This window comes from Melospiza georgiana, chromosome 11 (genome assembly GCF_028018845.1).
Source record: "Melospiza georgiana isolate bMelGeo1 chromosome 11, bMelGeo1.pri, whole genome shotgun sequence".
Lineage (NCBI taxonomy): Eukaryota > Metazoa > Chordata > Aves > Passeriformes > Passerellidae > Melospiza > Melospiza georgiana.
Window position 1 is genome coordinate 16,698,702 of NC_080440.1, and position 26,705 is coordinate 16,725,406.

At 40.8% G+C, this 26,705-nt stretch overlaps 1 protein-coding gene across 1 annotated transcript in view; it reads left to right on the top strand.

Moving 5' to 3' along the window:
* DOCK3 (dedicator of cytokinesis 3) overlaps window positions 1-26,705 on the top strand; it is a 188,187-nt gene that overhangs the window by 146,111 nt on the left and 15,371 nt on the right. Inside the window, 18 exon segments of the mRNA XM_058032100.1 lie at window positions 1,053-1,201; window positions 3,434-3,519; window positions 5,303-5,329; window positions 5,452-5,547; window positions 7,141-7,201; window positions 7,685-7,778; window positions 8,461-8,609; window positions 13,194-13,280; window positions 14,810-14,914; window positions 18,584-18,725; window positions 19,417-19,583; window positions 20,108-20,194; window positions 20,653-20,832; window positions 21,775-21,858; window positions 23,131-23,247; window positions 23,659-23,780; window positions 25,235-25,370; window positions 25,907-25,988. Coding sequence (XP_057888083.1) covers window positions 1,053-1,201; window positions 3,434-3,519; window positions 5,303-5,329; window positions 5,452-5,547; window positions 7,141-7,201; window positions 7,685-7,778; window positions 8,461-8,609; window positions 13,194-13,280; window positions 14,810-14,914; window positions 18,584-18,725; window positions 19,417-19,583; window positions 20,108-20,194; window positions 20,653-20,832; window positions 21,775-21,858; window positions 23,131-23,247; window positions 23,659-23,780; window positions 25,235-25,370; window positions 25,907-25,988 — 1,971 coding nt within the window.

The window sequence follows — 26,705 nt, forward strand, 5'->3', positions numbered from 1 at the left end:
TTCAGAAAATCAAAGACAACAAATGTACCATGGTGATAATCAGCTGAAGAGGAGCTACCTGTAAGATGCTATGAGTAAAGGAGATTTTGTAATCTTTGAGAAAATATACAAGAATCTGGAGTAAGAGAAGTGGGACCATATTACTGTCACTGTGCTTTCCCTCAGTGCACTTGATTCTAGATTCATTTGCCCAGTACTGTTTTCTACAGCTAAAAGAAACAACAAGACACAAAAAAATATAAACCCAAGGCAAGCTGGACAAGGTTCAGACAGCAGTCAGGAAGGCTATGGAAGCAAGAAAACTGAATAAACCTGATTTGTCTTGTACACCTAAAATGATACAGCCAGATATGGTTACAGTTCAGAGGATCTGTGTGGAAAATAGAAGGTCCTCCAAGGTAGCAGAGATCCAATACCCAGAAAAACAAACTGGACAAACTCAGCTGAGAAGAGAGAAGCCAGTTTTGGATGTGTAGATGCAGACATTTATCACTGGATGCTGTTCCAGATCAGGCTTTGTTGAGTTTCTCTCTGCACAGTGCATGGCTCAGGAGAGGCTGTCAGCAAAGTGCCTCAGGTCTCTCCTGGAGGAGATCCACTGGTCCCAGCCAAGGGCAGTTGGGAAATCCAGACAGCAGTGGGGACCAAGAGCTCTGTAGTTCTTTGAAATCTAAAAATGCTCTATTAAGTACCACTATTCTCATCAGCCCTTTCAAAATCTTCATGATTTGGAAGTACCCTGGCCTCTTTTCCCCCAGTTAGTATGTTTTAGTTGGGTTACTTTTGACAGTTTGAATTACTTGGCAAAGTAAAATGCACTGACATTTTTTGCTGAAGGCTTTCACAGTGAAATTAAAAATGCTCTTGGAGACTTTGCGAGAAATGGTGTAAAGCAAATACTGATTTTTCATTCCTTTTCAGGAAAAGAATATTTGCTTTTGTAATGCTCATGCTTACTACTGTGCAAATGTCATTATTGCAAGGATTCCCTATTGACTCAGTGACAGATAGCAAAGGCCTTTATTTAATTACCATTGCTTTGTGTTGTACAGGTGAGCACAAGATTCACTTTATTCCGGGAATGATTGGCCCCTTTCTGGGTGTTACCCTCGTTCCACAACCAGAAGTCCGGAATATCATGATCCCCATCTTCCATGACATGATGGACTGGGAGCAGAGGAAGAATGGCAACTTCAAACAGGTGAGGGCACTGCCCAAGCTTTGCTTTCCTTGCTCTCTGTGTGCAGTGTCCAGCTGGAAGCAAGGAGTTTGTATTTTTTTATCTGTTTCTGACTGTGAATATGTCATGTAAATCTATATAAAATAGAAAATTCAAAACCTAACTCACAAGGCCCCCAGGATTGTTTAACCAGTGCAAACTGCATTTCCCATGAACATGGGGAAGAGGAGGGATGTGTTCAGGACATCACAGATGAGGAAAGCAATTTTGTAAGTGCTGGGTTATCACTGCTCCCAGTGGTTTCACTTAGATTATCAGTCAGCCATTAAATGGGTCAGACTGAGAACCAAAAATGGGGATGTAAAGATTTAGCCAGTCTTTGTGAAAACAGTGCTCTCTGCTTCTCTGTCTTCAGTTTGCAGCTAGGAAGTGGTATGGTATAATTAAATCATTATACCATGCCTTGAAACAGACTTTGTAGCTGTTTTTATTTTCAGAAATTGCAGCAGCTCTCTGGGAAGGGTTAAGTCCAACAAGAGCTCTGCAGTTTCTACCTGCTGTGAGCTCTGATTGCAAATCAGGGAGAGAAATCTTCATCATTGTTTCCCAGTCATGGTCAGAGAATTGCTTAGATTTTCCACTGCAAACCAGATCCCTGTAGTGCAGAGCATTGCTAATGAAGGATGGGCTTGGTCTGGATCCTTGGATGACAGTGTTTCATTGTCATTGTTCTGGGGCAATACTGGGGGCCAGTATCTGCAGAGAAGTGCTCTGAAGGAGGAAATCACCATTAAATTATCATAATTCATGTGATTAGTTATTTGCACAGTCATTAAAATGCCAGATCTAATCTATCATTCCAGGAGAACAGCAGACCTTTCCCATAACCTGATCTATTAAAGGCTGTGTGGAAAAGTATTTTCAGGAGCTTGTTTTTCTTCCTCTGCAGCTCCCATGATTGCTATAATTGTTATTATTTACTATTTTTATTATTGCAATAGCATTTTGATCATAGTCCTCTTTCCACATGTTTTAGGACAACAGTCTTTCTCTGGAATTTACAGTATGAAGCATCTACAGTCACCTTTGAGTTTCTGGGCCTATTTATATTTTCTGTATCAAGATGAACTCTTTGTAATCTTCATTTAATTTTTATACTCACTAATGTATTTTAAACTACAGCTCCAATAATATTTCTTAAATTACCTGTGGAGCAAATTTTCACACTGCTTTATGAAGCATATATTGTAACCTTCTAAGGTTAAAGCTGAAATAATCATCTGTATTAGTGATTAGATAAAGAGTTAAATACCCCAAGAGGTAATAAACCTCATTAACATTATCTGCTGGAGCCAGGCAGTTATTTGCTTTCCAGTATAATGCTGGATAGCTGGACACAGCATTACTGCTTTCTGTAATCACTGCAGATCACAAACAAAGGGAGAGTTTTTTTTTTTTAATTCTGAGCTTCTCTTTGCCTTTTGAATATTCAGTTGTTTGTCAGAAAATATTAAAACCTTGAAAATTCATTTTCAAGCTCTTTTTTAATTTTCTTCAGTAGTTCATGTTTTTACAAGGTTATTTTTTCACCAAGGCTGGATAACAATACAGTCTGATTCAGGGATGAAATCAGGTCTCCCTTTAATGATTTCAGCAGCAAGAGCACCAAGTCCATTTGTGTGCCACTGGCTGATTTGGTTTTCCTTAACATCTTCCTTTGCAATATGGCAGCTGAAAAATGTAGAGAAGCTCAAACTATGCTTGTCTTTAAATAAAAGTAAGCCATATTTCTGCAAATAGTTTCAGCCTTTAGGAGCCTCTGTGTTCACTAGTAGTGAAACTGTCTTCTGCAAGATTTCTGACTTCATGAAGTTGTTTTTGTTCAATGTTACATACATCAATTTCTGCACTTGAATCAATTTTATGAGAATATCTGATATCACACTTGATATTTAGGGTGGGAATTAATATGTATTCAAAATCTTTCTATGAGAAACAATGATGCTGGTGTGGCCCTTCATATAAGTGAAAGAAGAAGCAAAAGTGTCACATAATCATAGAGAGGCTTAAAAAGTGAGGTTTAATGAACCAAATAATCTTCTAATATAATGATGCCTGGGAGATATCAAATCAATTCCACCAGCAGAGAGGAGCAGTGGTGCTGGATATCCTGCTGTAGCTCAGGATCCAGTTTACCTGATGTGCTGGGTCACTGAAGAGTGTCTGAGTGATGGATTTGGTGTCTCCCTGCAGGTGGAGGCCGAGCTGATCGATAAGCTGGACAGCCTGGTGTCTGAAGGAAAAGGTGATGAGAACTACAGGGAACTCTTCAGCCTGCTGTAAGCTCTGCCAGTTCATGCTCTCGTGTTGTGCAGGGCCACTGCAAGAGTCAGGCACTGGCCTGGGCAGGCACAGATCTTTGGGGAGGGCAGGCAGGGGCTGCCTGGCTGCCATGGAATGGCTCAGTGAGGTAGTGCTGCAGTAATACAGACACCTAAATTCTTCTTTGTCTTCTCCCTGTGACAGCTAATAAAAGGCTGCACAGGTTATCATCCTCCTATCAAAATTTCATTTGCTGGAGGAGCCAGGGCCCTTCTCTTTCCATAGCAGTGAGTGAGATCCTGGGCTCAGGAGTGTTTAGAGAGACACTGTACTATCTACAAAGGAGATTTTCCTCAGCATTTTCCTTTCTTTCCTCCTATTTTTGAAGGCCATGTTATGGTTGGTTCAACTGTTGCCAGTTGCTTCCTCCAGAGTCCATTGTGACACTTCCTTTGACATCAACAATTCACACTCAGAAGGATAAAGTTGAAGATTTCATGTCTGACTTCACACTTTACCTTTGATTACTGATCTGTCTCCAAATTTAATTTTCAGTGTTCCTATTTTATTTCAGAAGGAATTATTTCAAACTCTTGACAGTCCAGAGCAGTTAACCCAAGTTTTTTAGTACTCTAGTGAGCCAGAGAGATCATTAGCAGAATTTTAGCCATGTATTCCAATTTTACATGGCCCCCAATAGCACACTGGCTGTCTGAGGCATAAACCTTTGTTTTGCTGGAATCAATAATTCTGTTTCTGAATTTGCAATTGTAAACTCATTCATTTCAAGCTAGATAAGCCTACCCATTCCATGTGCTTATCCTCAGGAAGTATGGAAATGTATTCAGTTTGGATTTGTGTATATTCAGTCTTGGGAAGTGTTGGATCTTATGTGTACAGATAAAGTAAGTCTGTTTCAGGGATAAAGGAAAGGAAATATCTATTCTTTTTTTTATTCACATGGCAAGAGGAATAGTGTGCCTTTGCTCCACCTGAAGACATTCATTACCTGAAATGTTAAAAATTCAAGGGCTGCAGCTTTTTACTCATTTTTAGGTGGTAGTGATTGGATGCATTACCAAGAAACACAGGAATTCCAGCAACCAGTTAGTTTATATCTCCCACCAAGTTGTCTGAGAACAGTATGAGGAAACATAAAATTTGTGGAAAAAATTCCACAAATTAGTAAATGCTGTGTGAAAAAACAGTTGGCCCTGAATTTTACTGTCTCAGTTACACTGCTGTAAAGGGAATTGGCTCCCTCAGCTGCAAATCATCCTATACTGAAGAGTTTGCCTCTTTGGAGGATGTGATACCCAACAGAATTTCTTTCCTAGAAGTGGCAGATTCTTTGACTGGAAATCCAGTTTCAGGGAAAGTGGCATGTAAATTTGCTTTCTTTCTTCACTTTATAAACACAAAGTTCATTGGTCTTATTCCAGCCTTCTCCCTTCACAACTGTGTGAGATGGGTGCTCACTGTACTGTCTATGCTAGGCAGGAGCAGATTGCTGTTATTTCCAGTTTAAATACAATGTGAATCAGGGTTGGTTGGTTACTGATTAGAGATGAAAATTTATGGAGGGATGAGCAAAGAAGAAATATTTCCAGTAGGTTTGGACTCCTTTTCAGTTTCCAACTGCTGGTAGTGGTATTTAAGCTGCAGGTAATAATGTGGGAATCAAGTATTGCCATGAGTGTTGTTCTTTTTCATATCTGTTAAATGGCAGTGTGAGGATATTTTCCCTTCTCCTGTCAGTTCTGTAATTTCCTTGTCTTTACTTCATGCTGCCTGGAGTAGAACCCAACTCTTTGGGCCTTATCCCAGGTAAGATGCTAATTCTTCTGGAATTTGTTGTATGAGGGAGAAACCAAGTTGTCTGTATCAGTCTGCATGCCCTGTACCATTTCCCTGGAAGGCTCAGCTGCTGTCTTTCCATCTCCAAACAGTTTGCTGGAGAAGATTGAGCAGGAGACTTGGCGGGAGACTGGGATCTCCTTTGTCACATCTGTCACTCGGCTCATGGAGCGTCTGCTCGACTACAGGTACCTGGCACCAGCAAGGACTTGCTCTAAGTGTGGGAAGTTTGTCAAGACATGCTACCAAATTCCTACAGGGAAGGTTTTTATTGACTGTCAAGCTGCATACATGCAAGCCAACCCATCACTGCTGGGTCCTGAGTAACCATTCCAGATCCTCATCTCATTCTTGCGTGCTCGTTCCTGATAATTTTGCACTGAGGTTTATTCAGGTTGCTAAAACATTAATTCCTTCTATCACTGAAATGATCTCACCTAATTCAGCAAAATAGATTTTAAATGCAAGAGTGATCCCCAAAGCCTCATTGTACCAAGGTGTGCTGAATGCCTCATCCAGGCCTGCAGGGCTGGGGACCTTCCATCTGGGAACTCTGGCACATCAGCTGGTGGCTCATGAGCAAGATTTCACCATTTAAATTAGGCAGCCTTCCTTTAGTTTTAAACTGAAGTTTGCAGGACTGGTGTGTCAATGCAGCTGAGCTTTGACTTAGTTAGAAGGAAATATTTTAACTTGAGATTTATATATACACACACACTCAGAGGGTTTTTTTTAATAATAGACAATTTGAACCTATATAGAACTGCCCCAGATATTTCTATCTTTAGCCTACTGACAGGAGTTCAAATAGTTTTTTCTTCTGCTGCTGCTCATTAGAGGTGAAACCCTCTGACTAGGCTGGGTGTTCTGCAGTCCCAAATCCTTTTCTGTGCTTTTTAGTTTGCTCTTTTTGTTATCCCTACCACCTTGATCCAATCTCCTGGTTTTTTTCTGGCAACAACTGCTCTACAACAACTGTGCACAACAAGGTACTGGAGACACATTTAAAGGGAGTCTAGGGAAGCTGCTTGGGGTTTTTTGGGGGGCAAGGTGGGGAGTGTTGTGTGTTTTTGGTTTCTGTTTTTTGTTTTTTAATGATAAACAGCTGCCAGAAGGCAGCTTTAACACAGGTACACATTTCCATGCTTAATTGAGAAGCACATTCAAGTTTTTAATTGATTTTCAGTCTGCAGCTGATTTGTCATTCCCAGAACGGGGAACTGGAATGTGGCATTGGAATTTAGAAATACACAGACATTTCTTAGAGTCCAGCTGCCAGTCAGTAGCTGTAGTGGTTCTCAAAATGATTTACTGTGTCACTGCTTTAAACATTTAGTCTCTTGTATCATTGGAATGGAAATAATTTCTAAAATATTCCAGAAACCAAAGATAAATGTTGTGATTTAACTTACCTATGCAGAAGTTCTAGTCTAAATCCCTCAGCTTGTATCCTTGTGTGCCACACCACGCTGCAGAGCTGCATTTATGGAAGTGAATCCATTGACTAGGACTAAATGTTTACATCTGGATAAATAAGAGTTTATACTTTTATAGTAGGTCTTGCATTTGGATTATTTTTGACACTGTACCTGATTTTTGTGCAGATTCTTGAGAGAAAGGAAGGAACAGTCATTTCAGGGACTCGTTCACAGATGCAAAAGTTGTAAGGGGACACTCAGTTCTCACATCATCTAAGCCCTAATATGGAAATTTTTCTTAGAGGAACTTTATAAAATTAAGTATATGATTATGTTTGTTTCAACACTGCTCTGCTTTCTTAGGGACTGTATGAAAGGAGATGAAACAGAAAATAAGAAGATTGGCTGCACTGTTAACCTAATGGTAAAAGTGTTTCCTTCATCTCTTTGTGATACTGTGCAATCTCACTGAAACTGGGATGGCAAAGGCTGGGACAGGAATCTGTGTCAGGCAAGTGTAGCTTCAGAATCCAAACCCTGGGATGGCAGAAGGAAATGAAGAGGATTGTGAGGATCCTCTGGAGGCCTCTGATCCAACTCGCTGCTTTATGCAGGGCCAGACAGGTCAGGCTCCTCGGGGCTGTGTCCAGCTGAGTTCTGTGTCCCTGTGACACAGGGTCTACAACTTCTCTCACCTCTTCTTTCAGCTTTTGACTACCTTCATTTGGAAAAAAAATCATGCCACAATAAAATTAGTGGGTTAGATCAGTGTGAGTGTGAAAAGAATGAATACTTTTCTTTCCCACTAAGAATGTGTTCTCTTTTCAATAACTTTTCACACCACAGATAGTGCTGAGTGCTTGAATGGAGAGTCTCAAGAGTAACAAGTCTGTTTTTTCTTTCACAGAATTTCTACAAATCTGAAATTAACAAGGAGGAGATGTACATCCGCTACATCCACAAGCTGTGTGACATGCACCTGCAGGCTGAGAACTACACAGGTGAGAGGGACATTCCACGGAGTCTGCTTGAGCTCCTCGTGACATTTTTAACTTTCCCAATGTAATATAATGTCTGGCTCATTCTTTTGGAAAGAATTGGCATGAATCAGTTATGGCACTTGGGAAGGCAAGAGGCTGAGGCCCAGCTCCTTTCCTCGAGTTAAATACTGTCTATTTATGCCTGCACAACCACATCATTATTGAATTACACTTCAAATTTTACATTAAAGTGTTCTTTGAAGAAGATGGATTAAAAAAAATTCACAACAGTGGAATGAAACTTAAAGGAGGATTAGCAAAAGCACCATTATATTATCACTTGTCATATTTCCTTGCCTTGCAGTGCTGAGGGAGCACTGGAACGTGTGTGGACTCTAATGCTGTGTTGTCCAAGCTCTGTTTACAGCTGCAGGCCCCAAATCTAGTTACAGATCTGAACATCTGGCTGTGCATTTAAATCAACTAGCTGGTGAAAAGAAATTTGACAGATTTGTACCTAAAAATCATGTGCTGCTATTTTAAGTATTTGACTAATTTAATGGTCCCCTAAGAGTTGAGATTTTTTTCACAAACTATAAGTCAGAAATCACAGACTGTGTCAGAAGCAGGTCTGTGACCTTTAATATTGGCTGTGTCTATCTGCTGTCATTGATTCAGTGTTCCATAACTGCCTTTCCTCCAGAGGCTGCATTCACTCTGCTTTTGTACTGTGAGTTGCTTCAGTGGGAGGACAGACCTCTGAGAGAGTTCCTGCATTACCCATCTCAGTCAGAGTGGCAACGTAAGGAAGGTCTGTGCCGTAAGATTATCCATTACTTCAACAAAGGGAAGGTATGCCAACTTCTTCTCTCTTCCAGCAGCTTCCTTCCCTTTTCCTGACTGACTTAGGGCTTGCAAGCCATCATCTCAGCCCAGTAGTCTGGAAGTAAATTTGTATCAAAAGGGTTTATAATGTGACAAATTGGCTCTCTGGACAAAAAAAAAGATATGAGGAAAGGTATTTCATTATGTAGGGCATTTAGAATGGGTTAGGGAGGCCAACAGGACAAACACTAAAACATTTTTAAACCTTTAAACCAAGCCTTGGATCAGCTGATGTGGCAGAGTGCTTGTTCCTCAGCTTTTGGGGGTGGGATTGCATTTTGTAGCTGTCCATGCAAACTGCTGTGCTATGACTCACTTGAGAACTTGTTTTCTGCTTAACCTACACATGGAAATGGCAGGCAAATGCTATAGGGGTCTCTTTATTGAAAAATATTTAAGTTCTTTCAGTGTCACTTATTTTAAAGTGATTTTCAATTAAAGTGCAGTTCCATCCACTGCACAAGAGAAAATCAATCCATTTCAATTTCATATATTGAGTATGAGTTTTCTACAGTTAATTATATTTTTTTTCAATTACTGCAGAAGTAGATGTTTTAGTCCCTTGTGTCATGGTGTTTTGGGAACATTTCAGAGGTGAACCTTAAAACTGACATCATCTGTTGGAATATTTTCAATTTTTTTCCCTTCTCTAGGAAAATTCCTACAGCTTATGTTCTTGGGAGATAACATCTGTATGTGTGCCTCAGGGTTGATTTTGCCCATGATGGCAATGACAGTGGCATTAAATACAAATGTGAGTTGGTTCTTACGGGGCTGCCATTCCAGATAATTCATTCCCAGTCCTGGTAACAGGAGTTGCATATGGCAGAAACATTTTCTAAAGAACCTGCAAAAGGAAGTCAGATGCCTATGTGAAGGAAGAAATGGCCCATTTATGAGGAAGTGATTTAGATTTTTTTGTTTTATGATAACACTGCATATGGTTCTCTCATTTCAGAAATTTTCAGGGATTTTCAGACTGCACTTAAAAAATAAATAACTGGCTTGTGTAAATATTGTAGTACTGTCCTGTCTGACTAGACAAAGATGATAGAGACACTATGGAAAGCAAGTGAGCCTGTATTTCTGACAACACAGGGAATCCATATAGACAGTGAAGTAGAGTAAAAATTGACTGATGTAATTAGGCTATAAAACTCCTAACAGATTATAGAGTGTTAACCTCTTGAGATTTTCTCCCCACTGGATGTTTTTGGAGTTACTTGATTTGTGTTTTAATCCTGCTTTATTACAAATGGTAGCTGAATGATTAAATAATCCACTTAAGCAGTGTGTATGTCACTCAGACTATGGAGCTGAAAGATGCTGAGAAGCCAAAGCCTCCTTTTCAGCACTCCTGTTGTGTGACAGGGAGCAGCTCAGGGAATGGAAGAAACCTGCTTCCCTCTACTTGTGTCTGACAGCTTCTTTCTGCACTATCCTGAGATGGTCCCTCCTCAGGTTTTACAGAGCAGGATTTTATTGTTATTGCCCTTCATTTCTCATGCTGCTCCTGGCCTCTTCCACCAAGTAAAGGGTGTCAAGGCACAGTGTAAAGGCTGTAAAAAGTCTGCATTTGTTTATAGGAGAATTTTCTCAGGACAGGAATGGGAGGAAAACTGCCCACAAGGGTGTCTTGTGACATGCCAGTGGCACAACCTGTGGCAGGCCTGGGCTGCTGCAGTGGGTGCAGAACTGACTCCCACCCTCAGCAGCGTCAGCAGCAGCCCTGTGCTGGGAAGGAACGTGGTGTTCCAAAGCCCTTTTAGCCTTCACTGGTCATGTGCCTCCTCCTGCTGATTTCTGCTATGCTGTGAATTGGTTTGGGGCTCAGCTGGCAGTGTGTGCAAGTACATAACTTAAATTGAAGATATTTTTAACCCTCAGTTACGATTTTGACTGTTAAAAGTTCTCTAGTTGAAGACATCTGTGAATGGAACAGTTTGAAGCTGACTGATCATGTTTCTGCACAGCAATACTCAAAATTCTACTCAGCCCTTTTGTGTCCAGTTCACTGAGGATTTATTACCTGCCAATTCTGAGCAGCTCCCACCATGGCACTGCAGGGTCTGCTCTCCCTAGTGCAGCCAAGTGCACACAGAGACCCAGAGCAGCGTTCCCAAAGCACTTGGGTTTTCATGTGTGCTCCATACACAACACTTGAAATCATTTCTCTTGTGTGCCCTCATGGGAATCATTTCCAACAGAAATCTGCACATTGGGATGTGAGTAAATAAAGGCTGGCATTCAGAAGGGATGATTGTCTCTACCTGAGCCCTCTCGTGTGCAGTCAGCTGAGAGTTGCTGGTGCCATAGGAGAAAGCTGCAATAAGTGCCCTGTAAATGTGGCTTTCAAGTAATACACAACATGCAAACACGTCACAGTCAGCAAAACAGGAAGCACTAATGAGGAAAATTACCAGTGGAGACATCAGGAAGTTATTTGAAGAGGGAAGTGGCACTTGGATGTCACATGGAATTACATATTAATTATCTGTACTGTGAAGATGATACTTGTTAGCATCACAGATTTTAAAACTGAAGCTCCAGTGACTTGGATATCCATTCATTCCTTTTCCTTTCAAATATCTACAAACCATTTTCTCTTTAGGAAGTTACCTGTATGTTGTTTTTCTTCACTTCTTTATCTCATCTTGTATCTGCAGAATACTCAGGTAGCACAGCTGAATTTCTTGGTATGGAAACTGAAACAAAGAGAGAGCCTGAGTTAGGATGACAGGAATGGTATCAAGGTACATGCAGAAGAGTTAGTATATAGAGAAATCAGATCTGGTTGCATGTTGTTAATTTAATTGACATCAGGAAAGGAGCATGAAAAGGTTACATCACTCAGGTCACCTGGAGGGAAAACAGCTGGTGAGATTTCTGCTTCTGTCCAAAGAGAGATTAGAGAGTTAGGTAGGCTTTAGTCACAGCATCCCATCTGGAAGTAAGACTGCTCACACTCTCTGTGGGAAAAAAAGCCATTTATTCCTGGCTAGATGCTTTAGAAGTGAACACAGATCAGCTGAGGATTGAAAATCTATGTATAGTATCTCTGTAAAGAATGTGCTGCAACCATAAACATGCAGTGGTCTTTGAGTTTGCAAATACAAACACTTAACTGACTATGGTTGATCTCAGTTCAGTGGATCAGTTTGTGTGTCATGGGTTTTGACAACCCACAGCAAAAATCCTGTTAATTTGAGATCACAAATACCTCACTAATATTCAGAGTAGTCAAGAAACTGATCTTTCAGTTCCTTTCCTGTTGTGTCTATTGCTTTGATCTAAATAAATCTCAGGCCTCCCATTCTCCCAAACTACAAATACTATTGGAATATCCAAATTGATTCTGGTACAATGTTTTATTTAGCAAGTTTTTATTGAAGCTTTTGTAATTAAATGAAGCTAAAGAGCTGTAGTAAGGAGAAGACACTACAATGTGGGCTTAAAGGGAAACACTGTCAACTGCCTAATAAATGAAATGAAACAGCAGAGATTCACTTTATGTGAAGGTACATGTAACCAGGAAAACTGTTTCCATATAAAGTGCTAATATCTTACATAATTGCTGTTAATGACTGTTTCCAAGAATTTACAATATTGCTATTAATACTCTTAAAACTTAAGGTGATAGTCTAACTCACACATCAATTTTGTTTCCACTGCAGCAGGGTCCCATGTAAAACAACTGGCAAATTAGCCCAGTAATGCATAATAAAACTTAATGCAGTAAAGGTTCACCTGAGACCTTGGTGCTCTAAATCCTTTACCATAAGCATGGTAAGAAACAGCCACTCCCCTAAAAGGCTTCCAGTGTGTGCAGGTAAAATGTGATGGAAGAGGAGATTTCAGTGTAAAATGAGCTCTCCAAAAAGCCACTTGAGGTAACAGGAGAGTCCTTCTCTCAGTGTGGGTGTGCCCTAAGTGGGTCTGTGTCCCTCCTGACCTCTGGGATGATGAGTATGGCGTGCTAGGAGAAATCCATTGTGTGGGACTGGGAGCTGACGAAAAGAGTGTGGCTTTCTGAATATGGATATTGATTCACTGCAGTAATGCAGGTCACTTCTGAGGATGTTTTGTGCATTGGAGTGTTCCCACTGCCTGACAGTTTGTGCTTTCAGTGGGAAGGAGCAGCCTGGGGAGGGGAGCACATTGCTGGAGAGCCCAGCCCTAACTCTGTACTCCAGGGAGTTCTAGTGCAGGAAGCAAAGGAGCTGTTGGGGGTGGGCTGAAGCAGTGTCTAGCACAAAGAAAAATTGTTAGTTTTATTATCTTTCTCCAGATAAGTTCCCAGTCTCATAAATGAACTGTCAGAACAAGCAGTATGTGTGTGTAATTTCCACGGAACATATGCCTCTGTTCCCGTCTTTTAGAAGGAATTGATCTGCTATTTAATGGAAATGGTTTCACCACATTGCATTTTCCCATCTAATCTCTGCCATTTCATACCAAATGAGTTCCCAGAGCTGAGTTTCCATATTGCTCTCAGCTGAGCTGGCAGCAGCATTGTGTTTGCTGTGAGTGTGATTTGCTTTGGCCCCGCAGAGCTGGGAGTTCGGCATCCCGCTGTGCCGAGAGCTGGCCATCCAGTACGAGAGCCTCTACGACTACCAGAGCCTCAGCTGGATCCGGGTGAGTGGCAGCACCTTCCCTCCCTGCACACTGCTCCCTCATTCCCCAGAGCATCCTGAATGTGAATATGGCCACATTCCTTATAGAGCTCCTTCTGTTGATTCATATTGATGACTTCGTAGGTGCAATGAAATAATTCCAGAGTCTGGTAGCAGTAAAATCCTGTGAGTATATGAAGGTAGCACACACACAGAGGAGCTGGGCTTGCTATTGCAATGGCATATTTACATCAAATTTTTTTGTTAAAATATCCTATTTTTTATATATTTCATTATAATTCTAAAAGAATCAAGGACATTTTGTGCCTCAGTGAGGTAAGATGAATGAGAGAATGAAGAGAAATGTTTATGGCATTCATACTAGTTTACAGGGATCTGGTCCTCTGGTACAACCAAACACGTGATGAAATCAGGGCATATTTGCAGCATCATGCTTTAATCAGAAAAAGCTGAAGTTCCTGTTGTTATTTAAAAACTTTCTGAATGTGAAAATAGTTCATCTCCTCCTGTCCCCTGGGGTAGCATATACATATCCAAATTTGAGATTTATGCTGCATGGATACACGCAGTGGTTTAAATTCTCTTTCTAAAAAGTCCAGTTTATTTTTATCTGAAGACACCTGTCTAACAAGGTCTGATAAACTGCACTTCTGAAGAACCTGTTTCCTCCAAAGTGGCCCCAAAGAGAGCACAGGACCAGCTTGGCTGGGCACTCTCCGTGCCATTCACATCACCACCACATTCCTTGATGCTTCCTGCACTGACTTTGGGACCTTCTCCTTCCTAGAAAGTTTGTGGGAATGACCACAAACCAGGATGCAATATTGCAAGTTAGGGTTCCTTGCAGTGGAAGCAACGGTGTCAGACTGGTTCTTCTCCTTCAAGAGCCACCTTTTGCTACAGTGAAATTCCTGTGAGCCTTTCAACTGAGTTCAGTTTACCAAAAGGTCTGGAAATCCCACTCTTCATCTTTGTTGGCACAATTCCACAAAACTGCTTATTGGAACTAGAAAAACCTCCTTTTCCTCTTTGCAACCACCTTTTTCTTCCATGTTAAACCTTCTGGTGCACAGAGCTGTAGATTTAATTTTGTTTTATCCTTTTTCATGCCCCTCAACTCAATTAAGGCAAACCCAATTAGATGTAATTTTCCAGGCAGTGGTATGGATTTTGATCTGTAGGAGAGAATAGGACACTGTGAGCCAGGCAACGTGGATCTTAATCTCAGCTTTGCCATTAATTCTGCAATGCAAAGAAAATTACATGCAAGACCTGTTTAATTTAAAATAAGATAAACCAGGAAAAATTAATATGTCATCTTCCAAAATGTAAAATGAGTATGGTGATATTCTAGTCTGTTCCACCATGTAGACCACTTTAATGAATAATTTTTATCTTAAAGAGAATTTTGGTCTTTTCATAAAAAATCACGGGGTAAAAGAGTAATGTGATATTTTTATGAGTGTTGAGATGTTAATGTTTTAAGTGCAGCATTAAGGGTCTGATAGCAGCTATCTCTTTCCTCCACAGAAAATGGAAGCTACCTATTATGATAATATCATGGAACAGCAGCGCTTAGAACCGGAGTTTTTCAGAGTTGGTTTTTATGGTCGAAAATTCCCATTTTTCCTGCGGGTAAGCCAAACTTATACGTGATGTGACAAAGTGACCAGGCTCACAGAAGCTGTTAAGGGTTTGTTTTTTTTGTTTTGGAGATATGATGTCTATTATTCAGCATATTTTTTTATGCCTGCACAAATAAAAACAGCTTTCTGGCTGAACTGAAGGACACGGTCCACTGGGAATGTTCTTGGGAACAGAGATCAGAAATTTGACTCATGCCACTGTGAATTTTTGATGATCTGCAGATGCAGCACAATTGCCTCTATATTAAGCAAAATGCTGTATTGCAGCAATGTTGGGTCATTACAACTAATTTTCATCATCTCAAATTATCACACTTTAAAAAAAGTCTCACTTGACAGAATTCTAATCCCAGCCTGATGACTCTTATGCTATGTACAAGTGAAAATTTCCTCTTCAACAAAAGCCAAACAGCTTCTTTGGACACGTCCTCACTTGGAGCTCATTGTCTGCTGGTGTACCAATCCATTTAAAAAGGGAAATTTTTTTCTTTTCCTAATGAGGAATCAAACTTTAAATGAGTATTTGTTTATACAATGTCTTGTTGCTAGTTTAGAGCAAGGAAGGAATATCATCTGACAAGTGCTCCAAGAGCTGCCTGCAAATTGATGGCAGATGCCATCGAATGTGACAGGACAAGGTAACTGGAAGCTTTCAAGGACTGGAGGTGCTCTTATACTCCCCTCTGATTAGGAAGTTGTTGGTTTTTAACAAGGATTTCAACACTGGGGTTTAATTATAGTCTTTCAATAGAAACACAGGCAGGGGTAATAAAGGCAAGTTGAAATTAGTTAAGGAGAAGAAATACCAGTGCATAAAGGGTGGTGGTTTCATGTTATTTAAAGGTGAACAGTGCCAGAATCAGAGAATCACAGAATCATTTAGGTTGGAAAAGACCTCTGAGAGCATCGATCCAACCTTTGACCAATCACCACCTTGTCAACCAGACCATGGCACCAAGTGCTATGTCCAGTTGTTTCTTGAACGCCTCCAGGGATGGTGACTTCGTCAGCCCCTCCCAAAACCTGACATCCCTTTGCACAAAGAAGTTCTTCCTGATGTCCAGCCTGAATGTCCCCTGATGCAGCTTGGGGCAGTTTCTTCTCCTCCTATCCCTTGTTCCCTGGGAGCAGAGCCTGATCCTCACCTGGCTACATCAGGGAGTTGTAGAGGGTGAGAAGGATCCCCCTGAGCCTCCTTTTCTGCAGTCTGAGCCCCTCCTCCCCCAGCTGCTCCTCACAGAATTTAGAATGCAGCAGCCTGTGTAGAAGATCCTGCAGAGGAATCCAAAGAAAGGATGGGTGCTGCAGTGTGAACCCAGAGCTGCCCCATGAAGATCTCCAGAGAAAAGTGACAATTCCCGGGTTTTATATCTAACAACAGATATATCAGCGAGTGAGTGACAACACAGTCATCCTGGCACACAAACATTCCTAACGTCTGAAGTACTGTCAGGGACTGGAGCTTATCTTTTTATCTTGTGGATCCTCTCTTTTACCTGGGATCCTGCATGGCCAAGGTATTTGGCATTGCCTGAGCTCCCTGTGCTCAGCCCTGACTCTTTGCAAAGTGCTGTAACAACGTGGATCCTTGGCTGGAGAAATTACCAGCAAGCACGAGCGTACATAATTATAATCCTTGTTAATTCTGCAATTATATTTGGTAGCAGTACTTCTGATAGCAGATTACTAATGTAGCAATCTCATTAAAAGTCATCCTCCTCCTTTCTCTCCCTAATGATCCATACAGCACACACATTGTGGAGCACAGACTAAGCCCATTAGCAGTCACATCAGCATGGATCACACTGTAAAGAGATTGGAAGCAGCTATTCTAGAGAAGAAAAAGATTTACATGGATTTAAAATCTTCAAATGGGTATGGGAGTGATTTAAAGTGATCAAATAACTTCAAGCCCTTTTCCCATGTATTTTTCTGTATATATTGCTGTATAGCTTAAGACAGAAAATAAACACTTCTTTCTGTATCTTTGATTTTTTTTTGTCTGGAAAAGTCATTGTTCATGTTTCTATGAATTCTGCATTTATTTCTAGCTTTTCTACATAAGTAAATTTAAATTAAAACTGTCCATATCTACCAGAAGTTCAAGTAAGGCTTGACAAGCCATGTTTTGAGACCTTGTGCTGGCATCTGTCTGAAGTCTTATTAAATTTAGCTTTGAGGTGTTTTCAGGGCATTATTTTTAGAATCACAATAACTTTATTTATAGGCTTACAGTTTTCTAGATTGCTGCAATCAAAAGCTAAAACAGAGAAAGCAGTAAGTGTCAGGAAGAGATTCACCTTCAAACATGGGCTCACTCCAAATTTAATAATGGCTGCAAAGTTTGAGCATTACAGACTGAACTGTCAAGATTCATCATGTGATTCTTCTCCCAGTCCATTGGTTGCTGTGACTGATGCATACAAAGTGACACATATCACAGCCAGAACAGGAGATCCTTTCCACAAAGTTGAAATGCAAAGCCAAAGATAACTGAACTCCTTGGCTGTGTTTTATGATCTGGTTTTGCTACCTTCCCTTCGATTTTGCTACCAAGATCAAGAACTGCTTGGCCACATCCTTTTTCCAGAGCAATTAAAAACACATTCTTGAATATACTGCAACCTCTAAATGCAAGAAATAAAAGGCAGTTCTTGTTTATTAAATTTTTAATTGTTTTATGAAGGTGAAAAGCCTCCCTGTTCTTCTAGTTTTCATGACAGTTTAAACTACCAAAATGAGAGAATTTGCCTGCTTTGATTGGTCTTGCACTAGGAGATATTAATACTGATGAAAATTGTGTTTTGTGAGGGTTAAGACACTGGAATACAATCTTCCTGACACTGAGGAATTTAGAAATCCTGTATTGTGCTGTTTGGTGTTAAGAGATAGCTCAAAAAGCATCCAAGAACTCTGCACAAGTGGTTTAATGCCTCAAGAGTCATCTAAATGCAGCTTTCCATTATTAGCAGAAATGAAATTTTGTTCATCAAGAGGAAAGTGCTTTTAGGGCTGAAGGGGAATTTGTTAAGTGGCCATTGAGAATTGTTGGTAAAGCTTTTCTGTATTACTGTACTATTGACAGGGGAGTTCCTGAGCATGTATTGTTCATCACCATCAGGGCTGGGTTGTATGGCTGTGATAATACAGCAGTGATTAAACAGTGATTTTTGTGAATAGTTTGTTGCAACTTCTTTCCAAGGAGAACTGATAAAATGATAAACACATATCTGCCTCTGTTCTGTCAGAACCTCAGGACTTTTATCCATCTGGTATAAAGAGTATTTGACAGCAGCTTTCCCAGCACAGAACAGTCAAGCTGGTGACTTAAGTTTTAGTTGATATGTTTCAATATAGTCCAATTAAAAATAGTGCCTTTTCTGAAAAGCAGGTAAGGGACCACAAGACTGAATGCTGGGTGTGGCTGAATCAGAAGCAGTGTGCTGTTCAGAGATCAGTGGAATAGGCTCCTCATTCATCACTTCTTCATGAAATACATTATAAAGAAAAAAGAAGGGATAAAATACATCTACTCTTACATTAGCATAATGCCACTGTCATTTATCTTTGGTTTTGAAGTAACATTTAAAGTGAGACAGAAGTCACTAGAATTTAACTTACTTCTAAGGACACTAATTTATGCTTGTCCTTCTTGCAGAACAAAGAATACGTGTGTCGGGGCCACGACTATGAGAGGCTGGAAGCCTTCCAGCAGAGGATGCTGAGCGAGTTCCCCCAGGCCATCGCCATGCAGCACCCAAACCACCCCGACGACTCCATATTGCAGTGTGATGCCCAGTGTATCCTTCTGTGAAAGGGCAAACTCCCCCTGAGCTGGGGCACAGCACTGAGGGAGAGCTGCATACGGACAAAACCAGACCCTGTCTGCAGCAGACAGTAACTGGTTTGTTATGGGATGTAGTGTTGGAGAAAGCAGTGAATTTTTATTTGGGGAGTAGCACAGGTCATGCTCCATGTAGAAGGGAAAGGGCTGTGCTCGGTCATATCCATGTTCCAATGATTTACCAACAGCACTGACATCACACACAGTGTGTGTCCTTAGGAGTATTCCTGATACCTTCTCTGGGCCAATATTTTGTTGGGAACAGATACTAGTTCTAAAGCGCTATTTTCCATTCTGCTTATTTTTCTTACATCAGTATTTTACTTTTTTGCAATTTCCCTTTCTTTAAAACTGTTGAACTTTTTTATACCCAAAGCTTTGAATCTCATTCTTCTCACTGGTCACCTGTACAATGCTCAGTGCATTTAAGGACTGAACCACATCACATTTAAGGGGACTGCAGGGACTTTGGAGAGCTTAGTCATGGAACCTGCACTATTTGGCTTCTGAGAGAATAGCATGGATACTGTGCAGGATTTAAACCGTAATGTCACTGTCAGCAAATGGAGCCTCCTGTGTGGGTTGTTGTTTCCTATTTGTCTTTGCTAACACATGGATAAAGCTTTCTTTGACTGCACAATTTCCAGATTTGCAGATCTATGCAGTGACTCCCATCCCAGACAATATAGACGTGCTGCAAATGGACCGTGTCCCCGATCGCATCAAGAGCTTTTACCGCGTCAACAACATCCGCAAGTTCCGCTACGACAGACCCTTCCACAAGGGCCCCAAGGACAAGGAGAACGAGTTTAAGGTACACGTAGCAAAAAGCTGTGCTTAAGTGTTCATCTCTTCAAGGTGAATACCTGCTTATTTTATGCTGATAGAGCTTTTTAGGTAATCCTGATTTGATAGCCAAAGATACTACAGTAACTCAAATAATAGGTAAAGCCCATGGTCTGATTGAATATTGTTGAGTTCTGACCTGCTTAAAGCATTGTCCAGTTTAAAGGTGAGTTTAGTGCCCAGAGACACTTTGTTTGGCTGAATTTTTTTTTATTATTAACACATAGGTCTACAATGTCTTTTTGGGTCCCATGACACAACTGGTGATTGGACAAGTTTTAAAAATTAATAGAAATGCTGAATGTGTTGTTTCAAGCATACTGAATTCCTGGTATGTTGTTTAAGTGACTTTCAGGAAGACCTTCTACAGAAGTAATGCTTGAGAGGTTAATGCATTCTTTTCTGAGCCTTGCCCCCTTTGCACTTGTAGTAAGAGTACAGAGGATGTGGTTGTGATTCACAGTTCCTCACAGCCTCAATTACTCCTTGCAGAGCTTGTGGATTGAACGCACCACTCTGACCCTGACTCACAGTTTGCCTGGGATCTCTCGCTGGTTTGAAGTGGAGAGAAGAGAACTGGTAACATTCATAATTCCTGTAATTGAGGGTCAAAATGATGAGTTACTGAGGATGTGGCATAGGCAGCTTAAAACTTGTTGGGCTGAAATCTTGCTGTTTAAAATGGTGTTTACCAAGAGTTAAATGCATCCTTTTTCTACCACTTCATCTAAATAATGGCTGAATGTAACCAGGGGAATTGTATTAGCTAATAATATAATGAAGACAGTGCCAAAAGGATGGAATAATTGCATTACTGCCATGTCTTCAGTATATAGAAAGACATCTATTATTGCTACTGAGTGACCTGAAATCCAGCACTGCCAACAGTGGAGTTTGTTAATGTAGCTAATTTTCTACAAAGCAGTAAAAGCGAAGGGAGCTCACCGAACAATCCTGGAGTAGCATTTTATTACAAAGAAGATAATAAATCTCAGTGAAGTGTCCACAGAATTAAAGTATATTTTATTGCCTTTGAGGTTGAAGTAAGTCCTTTGGAAAATGCCATTCAAGTGGTTGAGAACAAAAACCAGGAGCTGAGGACACTGATAAGCCAGTACCAGCATAAACAAATGCATGGCAACATTAATCTTCTCAGCATGTGTCTGAACGGAGTGATTGATGCCGCCGTTAACGGGGGAATTGCGCGGTACCAGGAGGTGAGCCAGGCTCTGCTTCTCATTGAGCATCACCCTTCCTCAGTTGTATTTGCATTTCCGTTTCAATTACAGTATGGCTTAATAAGATAAGGAATTCTCATGTGCATTATCTAAAGATGAGGTTATACCCCCTACTTGGTTATTCTGCATCGGTGCCTGCATAGCCACATGCAAGGAGGCTCCAGGGATGGAGCTGGGATCTCACATGGAAATAGGTACAGGTAACAGCAGGGCTTCTCAAAGATGACACTTGGCTTATCTGGAAATCCTCACCTGGCAGGTAAAACAGTGAAGCAGCTTTTTTAATACTGCTTGCATTATAAATTTATTTTGCGATAGAGGCTGTGGGACTGGTGGTAACTGATTAGGTCTGGAATCAGGAAAAACCACTAATTCATGGGCTAATTTCAGACTCACTGTAGAACTAAAATGATGTTAAATACAATATGTTATCCAGCATCATCTCTGGCAAGCTGTTACTTAAACTGAGCATTGCAAAAGGCAGGTTTACGGTAAAACACTGAAAAATTGCAGCAGTGGTTCAGGGGTTTGGGATGTGTCTTCGCAACGGAGCCATGCAGAGAAGGCTCTTCAAGCTTTACATTAGTCGCCAATTTACTCACTAAATTCCTTTAGCTTTAGGCAGTTATGTCAAGGAAACTATAAAATTCAAATAACTGGAAGATACAAGGCTTAGTGGTATTGCTCATCACTGTCACAGGGGGAAACTTGGTCAGAGTCATGATTCAACAGAATCGTTCCAGCTGCCAAGCCCATTTTCTCTGCATCCCAGAGTGCTAAAAACCAATAAAATTAAGCTCTGCTGTTATCCTTAATATATTTTTTGTTTTCCAAAGATTTTTCCTTTCATCCTTTGACTCCAAGTTATGATGAAACACCTTCCCATAAGCAAAAGGTACTTTTTTTTTCCTCTTCCTGCAGGCCTTTTTTGATAAGGATTATATCACAAAGCACCCCGGAGACGCAGAGAAGATCACCCAGCTCAAGGAACTCATGCAGGAACAGGTACTATTTTTCAGGTGCAGAAGAACATTGTTACATTGTCTGGATTCATCAGCAGTCTGTCTAAACATCATATCCAACTGATTCATTGAGAAGCAAAAGATTTTTGGTACAGGAGATCTAAATACATTCAAACAAAAAACAAGAGGGAAGTGGGCAAGGCGATTATGATAAGTCACTCACATTATGGGATGTGAGGAAGCTCAGCTTAAAGTACATTAATTTTGTTTTCTACATTTATTATCCAACAGACATCTTGCTGCATTTCAAGCCTGCCATTCATTTTTGGCATTTTGAACTATGTCTTCCTAGCAAATTTCAAAGATAATCAGAGGCAGGACAGGTCAGGCTTGAGATTAAAGTGGCAGAGTCACATATGAAAACTTAATGCCTATTTATATTATCTGCAGTTTTATTTTTCCACAGTGTCTCCTTGAAACATCTTGGTAGATAAAGCTGCGGGATGCTTTGATGGGAATGAAATCAGATAATCACCTCCCTCTTAACTGAAAGTTTGGAAAGATATGCCCAATTAAACAATGTGCCCAAATCTGAATAGAGCTACTAGGCTTGTTCTTCAACAAATCACTGAATTGCATTTCAGATTCCCCATCTGTAAAATAATGCTTATCTCCCATCAATCCTCAGATGTTTGAAGATTAATTAGTTATTGTTTGTACAGACTTTGGATCATGTAGGGAATTATGTACATCTTAAGCCTCCTATCATTGCTATTTTCTTTCATCTGAGATATTATATAATCTCATTCAATCATTAATATTATATGTTTGACCTTTGAAAAAGTGACCTTTTGAAGTAACTAATGAGGAACAGGAGGAGTGACTGTGTGTGCCACACTGCTGCTGTTTGTCTCAATTATCAGAAACATCAGAAACTCCTTTTAGAAATCTCTGCTGGCAGCTCAGACCCTGTCCCTGGCACTGGGAGGAGTTTTTGTTGCAGGGCATTATCTGTGTGAGGGCTTAATGCTGTTCACTCTGCAGAGAGAATCTAGCTGGTTTTTTGGTGTTTTTTTTTTTTGCTGTTATCTCCTAAGAAAAGCAATGCAACATGACACAAATGTACTTGTCTCACACTTAAATACTTGTTGGAGTGGTATGAACTTGCCAGGACTCCAAGGCTTGCTTAATTAGCAGCAGTCTTATAATGGACAGTGGCATATTCCTTGCACATTGCCAGAACTGCAGGGCAGACTTCTGTTCTCTCTCTTAGACACAATTTATTTGGGTTTCTGATTGCATTTTCTTTTTCCAGGTCCATGTCCTAGGAGTGGGTCTGGCAGTCCATGAGAAATTTGTACACCCCGAAATGCGTCCCCTGCATAAGAAACTGATAGATCAGTTCCAGATGATGCGATCCAGTCTGTACCATGTAAGCCAACAGTCACTCTTCCAGTTTTGAATAATATGATTAAACATCTGTCAGTTGTAGTAAGGTTCACAAAAGAACTGGGCTGATACAGCATTGATTGAACCTACTGGACTGCCAAATTACCAATGGAATTCTTGATTTTTGTGCAAGAAGGCAGTTTTAGAAAATATGTTAACCTGGCCTTTCAGCAAGAATTGTTAATATTTGTATGTTCTTTGTCATATCACGGAGCAATTGTAAAGCCTAATTTTCAGCTGCTATTTCACAAAACAGAAAATTATGTAAGGCAGAGGAAGATTACCAGGAGGTGCTGAATGCTCTCTTCAAAAGTCCCATAACTGGAAGTAGTATGAATGAAGAAAACTTGCATTTCCCCATGAGTGACTTAGCTGGAGTGTGTTTGCTCTGCAGGAGCTGCCTGGTTTGGATAAGCTGAGCCCGGCCTGTTCTGGCTCCAGCACCCCCCGCAGCAACGTGCTGGTGTCACACGGCCCCATGAGCCCAGAGAGCATCAAGCTGGTGCACAGACACAGGTAAGCCCTTCCCTCTTCCCAAACACCCAGGGGCTCTGCACGCTGTTCCACCAAGGCTCCAGGATCCAAGGAGTGTTAGCAGTACTGCAGGAGGGGCAGCAGGAGTTCAGGCAGCAGTGCCTTTTGTCTTCACTCAGTGCTAATTATTGAAGTTGGACAATTGGAATAAGAAGTTGAGAAATCCAACTTGCAGCAAATGCTGAACACCTCCAGGTGTGACTCCATCACTTTACTTACTGCAGAGGCAGAAACACAAATCTGCCACTCAGTTCTCCAGACTCAATCTGACTTTGAAGGTCCCAACCTGTCCTACTTCTGTTGCACCAACAGCAAATAACTGGGTCCTTATCTACCATAAAATTGTATGGCTCGTTTTTTTTACTCAATATGTACCCATTTTGAAGGATCAAAATTGTTAACATCATTATTTTTATAATTCTGACTAAATCAGAAGCCAAATACAAGAAAGGCTGTCATGGTGTTTTGATCAGTACATCAAAAAATGACCCTGTGGTGCTTTTTCAAACTGAACGTCCACATATTAAATCTAAGATAATGACAGAGCATAAAAATTGGCATTACAAGGACAAAATAGACTTTTTATATCCAGCCAACATTGCTTATTTGAAAATGCTAATTGCTCTTCTGTGTTTATTTTTGTTATTGGGTCACTATATTTTAGCTGATTTTAAAGGCTGGCATAAAAAGCTGTGGAAAGTTGGTCCATGAATCCAGAATGGTGACATTCTTTATGCTAGTGCTGAGTAGCTTATAGTGCTCCCATGGCTTAGCAGTTGATAAGCAGTATCTGGGTGATAACTTTTTTTCCTCAAAATACCCCACTTCAAAAAAGCATTTTTAGGACAATCTAGGGAAATGCTGTAGTGTACAGTGTATTTGTGTGTGTGGTTCAGAGTGGCAAAGAAAAGTTCATTCCCTGAGGGAGATCAGGGTACAGCCTGCACACCAGCTGGGCTGTACTAATTTACTGTCAGCTTCAAAATTGCCTTCAACTGTAATGCTGAGGCCCAATGCATGCAATAAGGAAAACTGGATTTTGACCTGTGTGTCTTGTGCTTGGGTTCCTTTGGAATGTTTTTTTAAGCTGCTCCCACTCATCTTAGCATTAAAAATGTGAGTGGTTTCAGTATGTTCTGTTATAAACAAAACAAATATGCACCCAAGGTCATAAGGTGACATTATGCTGGGTTGGGGTTCTGAAATTCAACATCCTACATACTATTCTGTTTTGTCTGTAATCTTCTTGTCACCTCTTTCATATTTACCCACATCTATGGATTTGTTTGAGCTTATTTGGCCTTTTCAAAAGTGTTTGACATCTAGAGGTGACCTAAAGCAGGTAACTGCAGGTACTTACTAGTTTGGAAAAAAATCAGGCTTCCCAAAGAGGTTTAAAAAATAATTATTCCCTTGCACTGTCTGTTTTCTTCCAGCCCACTGAACATGCTTGGTTCAGTCCGACACTCCTCATCCTCTCTGTCGTCACACACCTCCAGTGAAACAGGAAACCTGGTTATCCTGACAGACAGCTCTGTGGGGGAGACTGCTGAGGATATGTACCACATGCAGGTACAGCTCCAGCACAGCCAGGAGCAATGGCTGGGAACAGCACAGAACACATTCCTGAGGGTTTTGCTTAGGAGCAGTACACTTTACCTGTGCACGTGCTTGGATCTATTTTTTTTTCAAAGAACTGGATAGGTAGAATCTAAAATTGTTGAAGAAATATGACAGTAACTCACTAGATTAACTTCAGGAAGAAATCTCCTATGTTTGTACAGTGACTGCAGTCCAAGGTCACCCTGCTGCTTTCAGAAAGTGAGATTTTTGTCCCATTTTGTTTAGCTGCCCTGTTGAACGTGAGCAGTTAGTGCTGCTCTTGGTTTGGGGAGGTGGAACAAGTCCCATAGTCCTGAGTGCAGGTTAGCAGTGGCCTGCACTGAAGCTGGGCAGAGGCTGCCCTGGCCCATCTGAGACAGGTAAATCCCTAAGGCACTGATGTGCTCTGGTCTCTCTTGATGGTTTCTCTGCCTCCTGCACTTGTTCATCCTAAGCCCAGGTACCAAGGCTCAGTCACCAATGTCTCTGTTTTATCCTCATCCCAGGCTAGTCCTTCCACCTCCAGCCTGAGCTCCACTCACTCGGCCCCATCGCAGATGATTAACTCTGCCCCTTCCAGTGCTCGAGGTAAGCATGGACAGGCCCTGCTGGGGGGCACCTGCAGGTGTTCCCTAAAGCTGGGAACCTGACTCACAGGTGAAACACCACCTACATTGACATGTAACACTCTTTCTCTTTTGGACATGTAAATATCTCTTCAATACTTTTTCTTTACAAATGGTTTAATTCCCCATTTAAGCTTTTTTCATCCATATATCAAATGTATTTCTAATACGAGCTGGTTTCAGGCGGTTGAATTTCATAATGATTTCCATTGTTCCACCACAAAATTGTGGCAGGCAGTCTGGAGGAAAACAAGAATAGTCCTCAGTATAGTACTTAAAAGAGAGATCATGAAGACAAAGGCAAAGAAATAATTTTACAAGCTTATTATGACAAAAAAAGGACTTGAGGCAGTTTAGCAGAAACATGTGTATACTGAAGTTGATGTATAGGATGAATGTTGAAAGATAGGAATTTTAAATAATGGAGATAAAGAAGGGCTTCCCTGCTGGGAAATTCTTGAAGAAAGGAAAAATATAAAAGCAGACTCTGGGGGTACTCATATTGCCTTTGTGTTACAGTAGCTGGTCTTGATATTGCTAATTATTTTCTTCCCCAGCTGAAGCAAAACCACTCTGTGTGATCTCCTGACTTTCTCAACTTCTCTTCAAGGTTTTTGGTTTTTTCCTCTCATTTTGGATTCTCAGTTGCAGGTTCTACACCTCTTTTCACAGGCATCTG